This window comes from Ursus maritimus, unplaced genomic scaffold (assembly GCF_017311325.1).
Source record: "Ursus maritimus isolate PB19 unplaced genomic scaffold, ASM1731132v1 scaffold_8, whole genome shotgun sequence".
In the NCBI taxonomy this organism is placed as follows: domain Eukaryota; kingdom Metazoa; phylum Chordata; class Mammalia; order Carnivora; family Ursidae; genus Ursus; species Ursus maritimus.
In genome coordinates this window covers 40,469,008-40,485,981 of record NW_024426996.1, presented here as the reverse complement: position 1 = coordinate 40,485,981, position 16,974 = coordinate 40,469,008, and the positions used below count along the sequence as shown (strand labels likewise).

General features: G+C 44.0%; 1 protein-coding gene across 4 annotated transcripts in view; it reads left to right on the top strand.

The window, feature by feature from the left end:
* Positions 1 to 16,455, top strand: part of KIT (KIT proto-oncogene, receptor tyrosine kinase) — an 81,189-nt gene extending 64,734 nt beyond the window's left edge. For all 4 annotated transcript variants that reach the window (XM_040625310.1, XM_040625309.1, XM_040625308.1 and 1 more), the window contains 13 exons: positions 1,083 to 1,264; positions 2,433 to 2,539; positions 2,634 to 2,760; positions 3,047 to 3,151; positions 3,238 to 3,348; positions 4,558 to 4,708; positions 6,598 to 6,689; positions 7,174 to 7,301; positions 8,375 to 8,497; positions 12,189 to 12,300; positions 12,415 to 12,514; positions 12,880 to 12,985; positions 14,120 to 16,455. In XM_040625310.1, the coding sequence (XP_040481244.1) occupies positions 1,083 to 1,264; positions 2,433 to 2,539; positions 2,634 to 2,760; positions 3,047 to 3,151; positions 3,238 to 3,348; positions 4,558 to 4,708; positions 6,598 to 6,689; positions 7,174 to 7,301; positions 8,375 to 8,497; positions 12,189 to 12,300; positions 12,415 to 12,514; positions 12,880 to 12,985; positions 14,120 to 14,248 (1,573 nt within the window). In that variant the 3' untranslated portion in view covers positions 14,249 to 16,455. The remainder of the gene's footprint in view (positions 1 to 1,082; positions 1,265 to 2,432; positions 2,540 to 2,633; positions 2,761 to 3,046; positions 3,152 to 3,237; positions 3,349 to 4,557; positions 4,709 to 6,597; positions 6,690 to 7,173; positions 7,302 to 8,374; positions 8,498 to 12,188; positions 12,301 to 12,414; positions 12,515 to 12,879; positions 12,986 to 14,119) is intronic.
* The last annotated feature ends 519 nt before the right edge of the window (positions 16,456 to 16,974 follow it).

The following is a 16,974-nucleotide window of genomic DNA, read 5'->3' as shown; positions in this document are numbered from 1 at the left end:
AGATGAAAATGGGGTCACCCTGGCTGTTTTTATCCATCAAATGCTATTTTGTGCTCAGGCTTGAAAAGCCCAGTGTAACATCACAATTGAATAGTCAGGATAATAATAGAAATTTTATTTTTCACAGAATAGTCCTTTCGATCACAATAAGTTGGAAGGGGTTATGTGGGATTGTTGTTTTCAGCGGTGTTTTAGTGGAATGTTTCCTTTGGGGAACGGTATGAAGGACTCGAGACCCCTGGAAAAGCCCCCACCGTGCAAACAACCCCAGCAGTTAGACTGTTGTCCACACAGCAAATACTTAAGGAGCGCCAGCTGTATGCTAGACGCTGGTCTAGTGAGCAAAACGCAGCTGAGTCGCTGCTTTGTGAGTTTATATCTAATGGGTAGAGGCGAGCAAAAGATGAAATAAACAGTTAAGTGCTAACAAGGAAAATAAAGTGAGGTAAGGGAATAGAAAAGTGTTAGGTATATGGGGGACGTAATTTAAAATGGGGTCCTCTGGGTCCAGCCCCTGATGGGCTTTGCCACCTGGAGTACAAGCGAGCGGTCCAGCCTCTGTCTCCCTCCGTAAAACCTGGCGCAGGATCTCGGCTGCTGGCGTGTTGGGGGCCGCCCTGTCTTCATCCTTGTGGACTTGAACTCTTTCCTCCTCTAGGCTCTTTTCTTACCCTCATGTACCCTTTCACAGTTAACTCGATCAAGGTCTACTGTGTGCCGGCCATCTTTTCTTTCCTTCATTTCCAGCCCTTTCATTTACCCTTTAAAGTGGGTCTTACCATCCCCATCTTCTAGGCGTAGAAACTGAGTCCTGGAGAGTTTTACGTATCTGGTCCACAGAACAGGTGTTTGAATCAGGATTCAAACTCCTATCTCACTCCCTGTTTCTTCTTTTCCGCCATGCCCTTCTTGCTCACGGGCACCAGGGAAGTGCCCATTCGTGCTCACACTCTTGGTTTTTAAAAGGAAATTTCTGATTAGGACCCGCTAGCTTGGTTGTAGAGGTGAGCCAGATCCAGTGTGTTTGACTGATGGACTGGTTTTCTTAGAGTAAATCCGGGTGGTTCTTTTCTTCCCCCTAGATGTTCCGCTCCTGTTGGGCCAATGGACGTGCAGATGCAAAACTCATCTGTAGCACCGTCTGGAAAACTCGTGGTTCAGAGCTCCATTGATTACAGTGCATTCAAGCACAACGGCACGGTCGAGTGTAGGGCTTACAACAATGTGGGCAGGAGTTCTGCCTTTTTTAACTTTGCATTTAAAGGTAACAGCAAAGGTATATTTCTTTTTAATCCAATTTTAAGGGGATGTTTAGGCTCTGCCTACCATATCAATCATGATTTTAAGTCCATTCCATCAGTGGCCATGTCATTCTGGTAATTTCTACATTGTCCCATGCTGTCATCAAACTCACTAAGTTTCATTCTGTACTAGCTCGTTAATAACATGTATGCAGTGATTTTAACCATATATGTATATATTTACGTGTGTGTGCACGTATGTATGTATGCATGCACGCGTGTGTGTATGTATATATAGTGAATTATATATTTCCAGTCGTTTTCATTGAAAAAAAGGATAGAGAAAGTAGGGAGGTATATTTGCCTTATAGCCAAATAAAAACCAGATTTAGGGCAATTTAAAAATTTAAATTTAAAATTTTAGTTATCGAAAATCATGTATTTTGACACACTGCCGAACACTATATCAGAAAGTTAACACTGCCTTTTATGAAGTGATGTCAGTGAGCCATTTCTTTAATGTCTGTAAAATTTGATTCATGAGGGACTACCTCTCCTAACATAAGTTAAATGATCCTTGTGGATAAATTGATGAATTGGTATGAAGTTAGAAGACAAAGAAACTGGGCACCTACATATGTAGGGCTTAGTTTCTGTTTTCCCAAGTTGGCAAAGATGTGTGCCAATAAGCGGTATACTTTCAGTTTTTGAGTAATGAGGGGAAGAATCTTACATTGTTCTTCGTCACAAATTTTCTTCCTCAGATAGGCAGTGGAAAGGACACTTTAAAAATGTTTTCTTGGTTGTAAAAGAAATTCTTGCTCAGTATGCAAAATCTGGAAAATACAGGAAAGCATAACGAAGAAAATATAAGCCACCCATAAAGGAAACCTCTTAAAGTTGTCCAAGGCAGGAAGTAGGAAGTTCATTCATATGTTGCTTTGTGTTGACAAAACAGCATAAAATTAGTCTCGTGCTACAGAAATCTCCGTTTACACAGTAGTCTGGGTTAAAGTTGTTATTTCAAAAGATTCCTTTGAACAAGAGTAAAGTAGTATTAGCAAGGCAAGGAGCTGATGAGATGCCCTTGGCTTTGAATCCTGCTTGGGCTGTGAGATGGGGGGTGGGGAGTTTGGGGTTAGGTGGTTTGGTGCTAATAGGTTGTGATGCCACGTTCCCCTTTTATTTTAGAACAAATCCACCCCCACACCCTGTTCACACCTTTGCTGATTGGTTTTGTGATCGCAGCTGGTATGATGTGCATTATCGTGATGATTCTTACCTACAAATATTTGCAGGTAATCATTCATTTGTTCTCTACCCTAAGGGCTGTAATGATTGAAATATTAATCATTAAAAGATGATGTGTCTCTCCCTTTCTCCCCCAACCAGAAACCCATGTATGAAGTGCAGTGGAAGGTTGTTGAGGAGATAAATGGAAACAATTACGTTTACATAGACCCGACACAGCTTCCTTATGATCATAAATGGGAGTTCCCCAGAAACAGGCTGAGTTTTGGTCAGTATGAAAACGGGCTTTCCATGTCACCTTTTTGTGTACACGTAACAGTGACTTTAGGGAACCCCATTAGCTTCCTTTGTTCCGTTCCACCTGAGACAATAAGTATTTTCTGTGACATTTCACCACCTTTGATAGATGTTGCGTAAAGCACATTATAGAGAAATGTCTCTAGACAGTCTTGTCCTTAATTCCTTAACAAGTCCTTAATTGCTGACTTTGAAATTACCCAGGTGATCCTTTGGTCCCACCACCACCACTTACTGTCTTCTCTTCCTTTCTGCAGGGAAGACTTTGGGTGCCGGTGCCTTCGGGAAGGTGGTTGAGGCCACTGCGTACGGCCTCATTAAGTCGGATGCGGCCATGACTGTTGCCGTCAAGATGCTCAAACGTACGTTTCTGCAGGCCCTGCACACCCTCGACATTGGCTTGCCAGATAATGCTCTGTGCTAAGATGAAACCTTTTTCTAATTTTAGCAAGTGCCCATTTAACCGAACGAGAAGCCCTAATGTCTGAGCTCAAAGTCTTGAGTTACCTCGGGAATCACATGAATATTGTGAATCTTCTTGGAGCATGCACCGTTGGAGGTAAGGCCATGACCAAAATTCACTTTTATTATCTTTCAAATTATCAAAAGAGGGGAGATTTTAATACAGTTTTGACAATGGTTGATTATATCCTCTTGCCTGATTTTTACCTGGGTTGTTACCTCTTGCAGATTTCACACCCCTGCCCCGACAAGCTGTTGTTCTTAAGAATTTGTATTTTAATTTTATCATTATGGGGTGGGACAGCCCAGGACTTACTCTAGTTACTGTCGTGGACATTGCGTCGACATTGACCTCTTGAGTATCTCGAGAAGTCTCCTCTCATCCAGAAAGCTTTTCTTTTATCTTGCAAGCTTGATATTTTGCTTGCATCATATTCGGTCACGGAAGGGTTACTATTCATTTGCATACCGTAATTAAAGTTAGACTTTGAAGCCTACCCGTTCTCAAATACTCACCAAAGGAGGCAAACACTTCACTTCTGTAAAAAAGTAAATTTCCAGTTCGAAGCAGTTCTGAAGTAGAGCCTTCCATCAAGGATGTCTGTGATGTTTCCAGAAAACATTTTGGCACAAAGATGGGTAACACGAGCTCTTCCTCAAGATGTGCCGAGACTCACGGTCAAGTTGACGGCTTATAGAATTTCTTAAAACAGCCCCCATACACATGGCTTCCCCATCATGACTTGTTCATGAAAGTTTCTGCCCAAGTCCGTTCGTTGCCTGTGAACTTCAGAGCAACAGCGTGAGGCATAGTCACCACACGGAAAACCCTGGCGACCGGTCGCGCTCAGGAGGCAGGCGATGCCCTGCCACTCAGTGCTCCCCGGCTCTCCAGGCTCGTCCCAGCTGGCCGTTCCGTGCCGTCGGTTATCCGGTTACGCCGCACTTCGGGCCCTTCGTCATTTGCATAATAACATGAGGGGGCGTGAAGCCCCGCTACAGACAGAAAGGACTCAAAGGATTCATGCAGGAAATTTGTAATAGTGGAACGTGGAGAGCAATGACTCCTGTGTGTGTCACCGGCAGTCATGCTGGGCGCCGAGCGCTGCGTCGCTTAGCAGGTCAGCTACGAGGGACTGACTTGCGGAGTTGTGCTCCACGGAATGCTGGGTTTCGCTGAGCCTACTAGGGGTAGTCTTAGCAGTGAACCGGACGACCATGGTCATCATCACCCCTGCGTGTGTTTAGGGTGGCGGGATCGTTTACATAGCTCACCTCCTTTTAACCTTCTCTTACATGCCTGTAGGGCCCACCCTGGTCATTACTGAATATTGTTGCTATGGTGATCTTTTGAATTTTTTGCGAAGAAAACGTGATTCATTTATTTGCTCGAAGCAGGAAGATCACGCTGAAGTGGCACTTTATAAGAACCTTCTGCATTCAAAGGAGTCTTCCTGGTAAGACTGATTTACATAAATAGCTGTTGACGGGCGCTTCGTGGGGTCAGAAGGGTTTGCAATCAAGGCTGATTCTTCAAACAAATGAACAGAGGTACTTCGAGGCGCCAGATCAGAATTATTAAATCATTTGGATGTCATCAACAGTTTAGAAAGTTCGAGTCGTGTTTGTAAAGATTTAAGTAGTGTTAAAACTTAGATTTTTATTGATTTTTTTTAATGCATCTTTAGTTGTTGTTTTTTTTTTTTCCAAAGCATTAGTTCTGTTCAGTGGAATGAATTCTCTACCTGTTTCTCTTATCATGGCTCTATCCTTGTGTGTCATTTCATTTATTCTGTTGGGCTTGGTACTATATACGTCTCTACAGTGAGACGCTGCTTATAGAGAAAATGCTAAAGCCTGTCAAGGTGTCTCGGTAATTTCTTGAAAACCTTTAATGGAGTGGCAGAAGAGCTCTGAACATATCTCTGCACATAGGTTTCTCACCGTCTACCTCTGAATATTCACCTTATTTCTGTATACCTTGCCCTTTTTTTTTAAACTCATCATGCTATAAAAAGGCACAATGACTCTAGCACATTTTTTAAAATCCTGTACCTTATTTTCATAGCTTCCATCTTTAATATTGCTCTGAATTTGAATGATGTATAAAGAGCTTCAGATTCCTTCAAGAACAATTAGTGTGGCTTACAACCAGAATAGCGTTCTTCTTCTCTGCCATACCTTGCCTGTTCTTGCCAAAGGTTGAGATCCACCATTGAGGAAGATTTCCTAGATTCACCCAGCCCAACAGAAACCATATTCATCGTGCCCAGTTCCTTATACTTTATATTTTGGAATCATGGGGTGGATTTCTCCTGTCCTTTTTATTCATTCTGTCCCCTATATTTTGAGATGGCAAGACTTTGTTTCTTAAACTGAGCTCCAAGCCCTCAAGAAGACCTCCGCAACTATTACGGATGGGCAGTTATGTCTTAAAGCCCTGGCTAAAGTTTTAAACCCCAGGTGAAGCCTTTTTATTTTCCTTTTTTTTGGTCCCGTAGACTTGAGTCGTGTCATGTGGTTGTAAAATACAGAACAGACCACCTTTTGTTAGTTTCTCCAGAGCATATGCTCTTTGTAGGAGTAAATGAGCCACTTTGCCTTATTTCTAAAACCTTGGCCCCATATCTGTTTCTCAACTTTCTGAAATAATGGCCCAAATTGTTCAATCCTTTGTGGTGTTCTTTGTGCTTTGGGATCCCATATGGAACTGGAACCACCAGCATACTCCGAAGGAGATTGTTGTCATCGTGTTTCTATGCTAATCAGAAGCAGGAAGTACTAGAAATCTTGAAGACTTTCCAGCCAAATGTTGCAGATTCAAGAGGTCCAGATGGTTCAGAAAATCATCCAAATTATTGGTGTTTATCTGAACTAAACTTGGTTTTTTCAAACCTTCTTCCATCAGTCGCTATATGTTAACGATCCCTGCCTTCCCCCCATCACACATCTCAGAAGCTCTTGTTCTTTGTGTCTGTCTGGTCTCTTTCATCTTGTCTCTTGGGGCTAATTTAGAGAGTTTGAGGGAATGGGGGATAATGTTTTTGGCTCTTTGTTTCCCATTAAATCCCTGGTGTCAAGAGATGGGAAATTTCTAACCTAAGCCCCAACTATGATTGAACACAAAAATACGGTCTCAGTCCTGGGCATTGGACCCTAATGTTGAATATTAAAAACTCTTACGAACAAGATCTTCTTGATTCACACTTGGCAATACTTTCTTTGAGCAGAATCAGCCTCTTATATAAAAAAGGCAATGGGGAGACAGAGCCTGCCCCATGGGTACTCCCCCCTTTCCCGTTTCATTCAGTCCTGATTTGATGGATGGATATTTCATCTCTCACAGCAATGATAGTACTAATGAATACATGGACATGAAACCCGGAGTTTCTTATGTTGTGCCAACCAAGGCAGACAAAAGGAGATCGGCGAGAATAGGTGGGTACCTATCAAACAATAAAAACAACTTCATTTACACAGGATTTCTCATACCGCTGTGCAATATACTGACATGCCCTGTAGTGGACGGGTTCTGCTTTCCAGTAGGGCCCAGTGGCAGTTGAGGGTTCCAAGTGGGTATTGGGGTCAGAGCCTTTGTGACTGTATAGGAGCCTCTCGCTGCGTAGATGAAAATATATGTGTATCAGATATGTATTTTGCATATCAAAATATATCATAGATATTTTATGTATCAAAAAATTGAAGATTTTTATATTTATCCACCATCTTTGTCCCCGGAAGCCTCAGATCATGGTGATTAGCTTTGTGCCTGGGCACTTACCTTTCCTCAGTGCCGGGCAGGTGACTTGCCTGCATAGTCACATCAGTTCCTTCATTACCAGTCTTTGGTATCCTTGTCGTCACTGTCTTCTGTTTTCCGCACTCTGAGGTTTAATTGCTAAGGATGCCCTTCTCCTAACAGGCTCATACATAGAAAGAGATGTGACTCCCGCCATCATGGAAGATGATGAGTTGGCTCTAGACCTGGAGGACTTGCTGAGCTTTTCTTACCAGGTGGCCAAGGGCATGGCCTTCCTCGCCTCAAAGAATGTGAGTGGGTGTGGTTCTCGGAGGAGAGCCCCCTCCCCCCAACCCCAACCCCAACAGAGCATTTTAGAGCCCTAGTTAGAATGCACAGTGTCATTTGGAAATGTGGTAACCCAAAACAGAGGAAATTTAGTTTCTTCATGTTCCAACTGCTGTCTCTTTGGAATTCCTATTCTCATTTATAAGCTTTTAAAGTGCAAGCCTGTCTAAATGAGCTTTCTATGAATATTTTTTTTATGCAGCGAATTCATTTAAAAATTTTGGCTTTCAGGATACAGGGGCTGCTCTTAGAAAATAGAGAATGATTTCATCAGCAAAAGGAGGGGGTGTCTCGTAGTTGCGGTGCTTGGTGAAGCACGTGCTTGTGTTTTATTGGGGTTAGATCTCAGTTATTGTATGGGTTCATGAAGCATAGGGGAATAAGGAACCAGAGAATAATAAGCGTTTGGGGAAAAGATAGGGATGGTGGGAAGAGAATGATGGAACCAAAGCAAGGAACAGTCTCTGGAAGGGTGGGAGGAATTCCCTAGCAAACAGGACTAACAGACTAGCAGGAGGTAACAGATCCTACCCTTAAGTGTCATTGGTGACATTTCCAAACAATTACCAAACTGAAAGAGTATGATATAGGATGGCTGAAATAAAGAGCCTCTTCCCCGTGTCCTTGGGAGACATCAAATTGGAGTTGCAAAGACATTTTTTAAAAACTCTATAAAAGGACATTCAAAGAGAAGCATGCAAAATGAGTTTTCGGTTTAAAAAGTATGATAGGACTATTTATAATGTATTTTCCTATGAATGAAAGCAGTCCTAAGGAGAAAAAAAAATTTTTATTCGAGTTGGTTTGGAAAGCGATTATCGTAATTAAGGTCCTAACGATGTGAAACGCAAATTTTGAACATCATTCAAAGCATAATTTAGATCTTTATTTTTGCTGCACCGAGTCGTTTCGATGCAAAGCCAAGGTACTGGATCCGTGTTGCGGAGCAGCATTCTAGTGTTGAACATTGTTTTCGTTCTTGAAGAGTTTAAAATAAATGTAAGTGGTTTTCTTTTCTCTCCCACTCTCCTAATAGTGTATTCACAGAGACTTGGCTGCTAGAAATATCCTCCTTACTCATGGTCGAATCACAAAGATTTGTGATTTTGGTCTAGCCAGAGACATCAAGAATGATTCTAATTATGTGGTCAAAGGAAACGTGAGTACCCACTCTCTGCTTGACAGTCCAGCGAAGGATTTTAGTTCCAAGTTTTTCTAAGAATTGCCTTTTATGAGTTTCCTAATGCAAATCCTACCTTTGAGATATCATGCATTTTAGCAGTCAAATTAAGTGTACTTCAGCAAAATTTGCATGGTATGCTGAACATTACTACAACTAACATTCCGATAATAGAATTCCTAATTCTAATTGTGTAATTATGGGGCATGTGAAAGAAACAGAAATAGCCTTAATTTTCATTATAGCCTGAGAATAGCAATGAACTCTATTTTGTTCAAGTGAAACAAATGTGGGCCTGAAGGTCACAGCAGGGGCATTTTATTTGGAGATTGACATGCTATGTGAAAAAGATGAAAATCTAAGATAATGTTCAGAATTAGGTATGTAGAATGTTGGCTCTTATAATCAATAGAGAGCATATTAAATAGGTTCATAAGTAATAATGGGGTTAGAGAACATAGTGATTTTATTTCAAAGTGCTTTATTTCCTTGCCAGTGCTCACTGTATCATCAGAACAACCCACTGCCATGTCTTCACATTTTCAGAGTTGGAGAAACTAAAGCTTAGTATATTTTATGTATTTTAGTAATAAACATCACTCATTCGGCAATGACGCAGGTCAATAAAGGCTGAAACCAGAGCCCATGATCTCCGAAGCAGCATCCCACTAGTATGGGAAGCCATATAGTCCTGTGTAGATATTCGTCGACGTCTCTTTGCCCAGTCCCATTTCCCCAGTCCGGATTTGTTCCTGGAGGTGGCTATTTGTGTGCCTTATGATAATGTAATATTTTCTCCTCCACCACCATGGCATCTCTATGGGTAGGCTGTACTTAACTTGGTTTTGTCGAAATGTTGCTGGCTTTACTTCCTGACCAAACCATATATTTCTTTCCTTTTTTTTTAAGAGTATTTATTTATTTGAGAGAGAGAGCATGAGCAGTGGGGAGGGGCAGAGGGAGAGGGAGAAGCAGACTCCCCGCTGAACAAGGAGCCCAATGTGGGACTCAATCCCAGGACCCTGGGATCATGACCCGAGCCAAAGAGACACTTAAACAACTGAGCCACCCAGGAGTCCCCTCAAAGCATGTATTTCTAATAAATCTCTTCTAATACTAGATTTCATCATCATGAGGGTTCATAGAACCAAGTCCTCTCTCCATCCTGGTGCACACACTATTGGAGGAAAGAGGAGGTTCCTTATCCGGGCCTTTGAATATCGACAGAAGGGCATGAGGAGGACGGCAGCAGGCTCTGGGCCTAGTCTTGCTGAGTTCGAATTTGGTTCCGTTATTTAGTGGCGGTGGGGTATTTGGCAAGAAATACCCAACGCCTCTCAACCTTGCTTTGTTTCCTGCTCTTGGGAATGAGCCTGTCACCTGCTTCATAAAGTTGTGAGGACGGAATGAGTTCATCTGTGCGACGTGCTTAGGACGGTGCAGCCACACCGCAGCCAGTACAGACCTGTGCTTGGGACTGTCCTTTATCGATGTCTTGACTGGGAATATAAATAATCATGACAGTGGTTATGCCGCCGCTTCTTAATCGCCTGCTACTGGGTAGGGACCTTAGTTGGCAATGAACAAGGATGGGTTAGGGCCCACCAGGCTTCCAGATTGTGGGCTCCAACTCAGGCCCGTTGAGCTAACCAATGACAGATCTCTCTTCACCAGGCTCCCACAACATGTTACTGCCCCCACTTTGTCAGCTTCTCAGAAAGTTCTTCCACTCCACGCAGGTTCTTAGTCATTTTTCTGCCCAGGCCCCTGCCGTAGTCTTGTAAGTCCGGTCGGAGCCCTTGTCAAAACGTTGTCTTAAATGTGTAAGATAAAATCTATAGGATTACCAAGAAACGCGGTTAAATTGGAATATAGGTCTCACCCTATTAAGGAGTCAGTTTTTGACGTCGGTACCTGGGCTGCTTTGTTACACAGCATAAGCAGCCTGTTCTGGCCGTGGGTCTAAAAGCGGCTGTAACTTCCAGCGGTGGTGATGCTGTGAAATGTGAGGGGAAGGTGGCTGTCGTTACTGCCGCTGACAGAGGCACAGAAGCTGCCAAGGTTGCTGGGCTTCATTGCCTTCATTCCCACTGAGGGAAATGCTAACCTTCACGTAGAAGTTAGTGAAAACCAGAATGCCATTTTTTCCTCTTCCAAGTTGACAGGCCCCTGAATCCAGGACCCATGCGGTGGAGCTGAGGTTAAGAGCCCCTGTGGGAGCTTTAGCGTAAATTCTGGGAGGGGTACTAGCACGCTTGCTCTCTTGCTTCCTTTCTTTTTTCCTGCTGGCTAAAATAGCTTTAACACAAGGAAAAAATCGTCTACCCCATTCTCAATCCTAAATGGATTAAGGGAAGGATTGGTGTAGCTTTTTATGGTAGACTAAGATCCAGGAATCCAGAATGTCTGTAAGAGGAATAGTCACGGCAAGTTCGACTCGATTGTGGCGGAAAGGGTTCAGGATGTGAAGTTCAGCTGCTGAATTTAAAGCCCGATCTGCCGCTCGCCACCTTGGAATTGTCATGGCCGCCATAAGCCGCTACTGTTCATTGTGTGCTTGCTGATGCGAGGCAAGTGTTAGAGACGAGTGAGTCAGCAGTGCTGTGCTAAGGACTTCTGCCCACGTGATCTCATTTAACCCACAAAACAGCTCGTGAAATTTGAAGCATTATTTTTGCTTGACAGAAGAACATATTGCGGCTTAATTACAGATACTTATGTGACATTTCCAGTGTATTCGTAAAGGATAGTTTGGGTTTGATATGACAGCAAACCCCAAAGAAAAGTAAAAGAAGTGTGGTGGCAGCAGACGAGGGCTGGTGTAGAACTCCAGGACCAAATTCTTCTACTCTTGCGTTTTCCTCCCATCGCTGGTGCCGCCCTCGTTCCTGGCTCAAGACGGCCTCTAGATAGCCAGCCATCCCAGCCAGAAGGCAGGATGGAGGAGGGACAAGAAGGAAAAGAGCAAAGGGCACATGCCAGCCATGTTTTCAGAAGGCTGTTCTACAGCTGCCGTATCATACTTACCTCTTAGTGGCCAAACGTGAGTCACATGACGACGCTGAGCTGCAAGGAGCTGGGAAATGCAGTTTTTATCGTGAGAGGCCACGTTTCTCCTATTGGGGAAAATGTATTCAGTGGTAACTAACAAATCTCTGTGTTACTCAAGGCCAGTGGTGGAGCCAGATTAGAACCCAAGCGTCTGTCTCTGACATGTGTGCTCTTAACCACCATTCTGTATTGACTCAGTGTTCCCATCTTTTTTTTTTTTTTTAAGATTTTATTTATTTATGTGAGAGAGAAATTGAGAGAGCATGAGTGGAACGGGGGTGGGAGCAGAGGGAGAAGCAGACTCTCCATCAAGCAGGGAGCCCCATGTGGGGCTTGATCCCAGGACCCCAAGATCATGACCTGAGCTGAAGGCAGACGCTTAACCGCCTGAGCCACCCAGGTGCCCCTCCATGTCCCCATCTTGAATAGTACCTTGTGACCCACCTATTTGAGAGGTAGGGGAAGTCATCTGGGTCAGAGGGTAAAAGGCTTTTGTGAGGTGGCAGTTACCCTCTCACCCCCACCCCTCAGCAGGAGCCATGGCTGTAGAAATACTTTCTATCCAGTTTTTTTGAGCTGCTTAATTAACATTGCTGAACGTGTTGTGCTTGCGTTACAGGCTCGGCTACCTGTGAAGTGGATGGCACCTGAAAGCATTTTCAACTGTGTGTACACATTTGAAAGTGATGTCTGGTCCTATGGGATTTTTCTGTGGGAGCTGTTCTCTCTAGGTAAAACGCCTTGCCAAAGGCACCTTGGTTAGACAGTGAGCGTCTTCTTTAAGGTCTTACCGGCGTCCTGCTTGCTTATTATTAACACTGATTTGCCAACTGTTCGTGCCGCAGGAAGCAGCCCCTACCCCGGGATGCCAGTCGATTCTAAGTTCTACAGGATGATCAAGGAGGGGTTCCGAATGCTCAGCCCTGAGCATGCACCTGCCGAAATGTAAGGGCCGAGATGTTTTCCTGCAGATTGTGCTTCCCCTTTTATTTTCCTTTTCAAAGACAGAAACCCGGGTGTGGGGGGGTTTCACTAGTACAGTCTGAAAGATCAACATCTCCTGGTTCCTTTTTCTGACGTCCTGATCAGAGGTCATTTTTTGTAGCTTATTTCCATCATCTCTTGTCACCAAATAGGCAGAAGGTTTCCGCAGCCTTTCAGAGGTACGGTGTTTTATTTCATGCCCGTGCCGTTCAGTATGCCCAGTTGCACGGCCCTGAGATGATTTTCGAGATGGTCGCATGGCATACGCTGTGAGAAGCCAGGCCAAGGGCGTTGAGGAGTGATGGGAAGTGGCCCTTGCTTTGCAGGTATGACATCATGAAGACTTGCTGGGATGCCGATCCCCTGAAAAGGCCAACGTTCAAGCAGATCGTGCAGCTCATTGAGAAGCAGATTTCAGAGAGCACCAATCATGTGAGTACGCTCAGGCCCCCTCTCGGGTCCAGGTTTCCCTTCTGGGGCTCTGGGGGCTCTGGGACCCAGCCCTTCTCTCCCTGGCTTAGGCAGCATACTGGGCTTTGGGTAGGCAAGGAAAACAATGGAAACAGGTTCTTTCTGCCCGACCCCCGTTCCGAGTGTAAAGACATGAGATGAGGAAGAAAAAGAGGGGAGGGCTTTGCACGCCAAGTGTGCGGGCAGAAGCTTCCATGGATTTGTTGTGTTTCCTCCCCCACCCCAGATGCTGGTCATGGGGTCGGCGCATTCTCCATCTCACGTGCCTGGGCCATTCAGCCTGTGGATGGTTGGGGTAATGTGAACTAGAATAAAAGCATAGAAGAGACAGCTTGTTACGGCAGGGAAATAAGCCTTCTGCTCAAACAGGCATAGTCAGAAAATGGCAGCTAGCTGTCATGCCCACAAGCCATATAGAATGAAGAGCTTTTTGAAGTTGGGAGATCCCTGCCAGTGATTTGAGGAGGTCGGGGGAGGGGGAGGATTCAAAACTCCTACCCATTATTTCTTCTCCTTCTCTTAAGGAAGAATTAGTGATCCTTACTTTAACTCAGATTTTTTTAAGCTGCTTTTCTGATGGGTTGTGTGCTTGGACCTATCCTTTCTAGAGAGGATACCACCGATAGTTCTGGGTTAAAGCTTGGACTTCTGGGTGTCAGAGCATGTTTCAAATTAAACAGCATTTCCCACCCACGTGTTTAGTTCTCAGTGGAAGACCCCTGGGAAGGGCCACCAATTCCCAGCAAATGACATCAGCCATTGGATGGTAGTTGGCCATAGAAGTTTATAAACCCTTTTAATAGGTTAGATAGTACTTGTTCCTGGATATATCTCAGCAGAAAAGCACTTTTTTTTTTTTTTTTTTGCCATCATGTCTTATGTGTCAGACCCTGAGGGAAATGAGAGCTAAAACAAAGCTTATGTTTTCTTTTGTCAATATGATTGGGGGTTTTTTGGCCGTGAAAGTCTTGTAAATTTCCTCTCTTTCAAAGAGGCTTTGTAAGTTACTTGGGATCGCGAAGCTGCACATGGTCCCGTCTGTCGCGGTGTTCGTGGTGGGGGCTGGCGTATTCACTGTGGACGTGCCTTCCTCAGATTTACTCCAACCTGGCAAACTGCAGCCCCCGCCAGGAGCGCCCTGCCGTGGACCACTCCGTGCGGATCAACTCTGTGGGCAGCAGCGCGTCTTCCACACAGCCACTGCTGGTGCACGAAGACGTCTGAGGCAGGAGGCGTGCGGGGGGGGGGGGGTCTCCCCAGCAGGAGTGATCCCTGTTCTTTCGGTCTCTATACTGGTTGTTTTGTTCTTCTTCGGCTTGCATCCTATTCCAGAGTAGTGGACATGCCGCTGTAATCCCATCTTGACACGCACACTTTAGTGGCCCGTGACTTTGGTCACCAGCCACCATCCCGTTGTAAGAGTTCCAACTGCATCTTCTACTCCCATAGCCAGGCAGCGCCCATGAATGAAAATAATAATAATAATAATAATACAGACTTGGAGCAAGGGAGGGTGGGATGGGCTGGACACCCCGAGTCCCTTCCAAGGCTTTTCCAGTTTCTGTTTGAACAGCATGGTTGGTAGTATATTTGAATAAATGGCAGTAGTCGCCTTCGGGCCTCCTAACCATCCATCATGATACGATGATGCAGCAAGAGTAGAAGCTGAAACCTGATCTCTTGATGTGGAAAATGGAATGTTATTAGAACAAAGGGCAGAAGTCTGTGAATATCTGGGCTTAAGAAATGTGGTATTTCATGCTGGGAATGAGACATAGGCCATGGAAAAATGCTCCCCGAGCACGAAGAAGGACGTGCTGCTGTGCGTGAGCCTTTGTTCTACTGACCGGGTTTATAAATAGAGTTTGCTGTCAGGACGCCGAACTGGAGAGAAGCCTCCCCGGCCGCCTTCTGTATATACTCATCTCTACGTTGTACCTGTTCATATATTCGAGGGGGGACAGCCCACCAGAGGTGGTTTCTGGATACGACCCTGGCTCAAGTCTGCTGTGTGTAGAAATAGATGAAGAGCCAGACGGGTTTGAAGGAAACAGTGTTTTCTGTTTTGTTTTTGTTTTTAAAGGAAAAAAAAAAAACCATAATTGCCAAGCACAATCTTAACAAAAATCTCCTTTCGTAGCCTATGAACTTGCTCCACAGAGTCTCCAGAACAAGCCTGCCAGCTTCAGAATGGCATTGGGCTCAGTGGATTTGATGCCATTTGGAAAAGTGACTGATTCACTGCATGACCCCCACGGGAGGGGCAGAACAGGGCTGTTTTCGTTTGGAATTCTTCAGTAGCCAGAAATTAAATTGAGTTTCAGCTGCCTCTGCAGGCGTGTCCTAGACGCTGGGCCAGTACCTATATAAGAGAGAGAGAGAGAGAGAGAGAGTGTGTGTGTGTGTGTGTGTGTGCGTGCATGTGCTTGTAGGCAGATATTTCGGGGGTATTTTTGCCTTGAGCCCAAGAGGGTCCTTCGTACTCGAGGAGTAGCTTGGCCTTCATCATCAGAACCCTCTTGTTTCTCTTCACCTGGCTGCTGCAGGAGCCTCCCCAGAGCGCACGTAGCATCCACACAGGAAGCAGAGTGCTGAAACTCTGTTTATTTGCAGTCCACTTACACTTCAGCGCCCTGTTCCTACTCAACATACTGTACCCATTCCTTAGACCTGAGGCTACTCCCCCGCTAAAGCATATTTAAATTTTACCCCTTTGGCTGTAGCCCGGAGAGTTCACCTTTCTTTCTATTTTTTTCTTTTTTTTAAAACTCACTGCCCAACTGTCAGAGGTCTTTGTGTGTGCTGCAAGGTGTGTGTGTTGTCTCGCGAGATTCGGGTATGCTGCCTTCACGGTTCCCCCTCCTGGGTCCCTAAGACTACATTTAGAGAACTGTGGTCATTTATCTGGAAGTAACCATTTGCACTGGAGTTCTATACTCTCGCACCTTTCCAAAGGTAACAGGTTTTGGGGTTTTGTTGTTACACGAGAGATCGTCGCTGTTTGCCATCCTTTGTCGGAAAATTTCCTTTGTGTTTCTCTTGACTTTGATTATAGTCAGAAAAGTGGTTGTTAATTGTAGATGTCTAGGTACTTCAGGGGCACTTCGCTGAGAGTTTTGTCTTAGGTATTCTTGAAAGTTTATATTTTTATAATTTTTTTTTTTTACATCGGATGTTTCTTTGCAGTGGCTTAATGTTTGAAATTATTTTATGGCTTTTTTTGTAAATATTGAAATGTAGCAATAATGTCTTTTGAATATTCCCAAGCCCATGAGTCCTTGAAAATATTTTTTATATATACAGTAACTTTATGTGTAAATATGTAAGCGGTGCAAGTTTAAAGGATGTCGGTGTTCCATGTGTTTTTTCCTGTTATGTTGTCCAATTGTTGACAGTTCTGAAGAATTCTAATAAAAATGTACATATAGAAATCAAGTGGAATTTTTTTATTATTTCTTCAAGCTTTAGTGAAACTCAGCTTCAAAGTGTTAAAGTGTATTCACTCCGACGACATTAGAAAGTTTGTTCCTGGTACGCCTAGGATAGAAGCAAGACCATCAGATCACTAGGATTTATATACTTGAAGATTCAACAGATGTTTATTAAGAATTCAGTATGTGGTCTATTTTCTCATTTTATTTTTACAACCCAAGGTCTCCATTTAAACTGGAAAAGAAATAGGAAACATTTTGAGAATACTACATATTGCTATGATTATTATTAGGTTGATTTGGGTGAAATGACCGTTTTTGCAGGCAAAGTGATAGCTAAATAGCAATTTCATGTGGCTCAGTCTAATATAACTGGCACGTTTCCTCGTAAAAGAGATTGTCTAAAAATAAACTGTAAAGTAATCCACAGGGTTGACATGAGGACTCCCGGGAAAGTTGTTTGTGTTCTTGTTGGCTTGGATTTTGAAGAGAGTGTAGCCCATCATGAGATGTTCATGC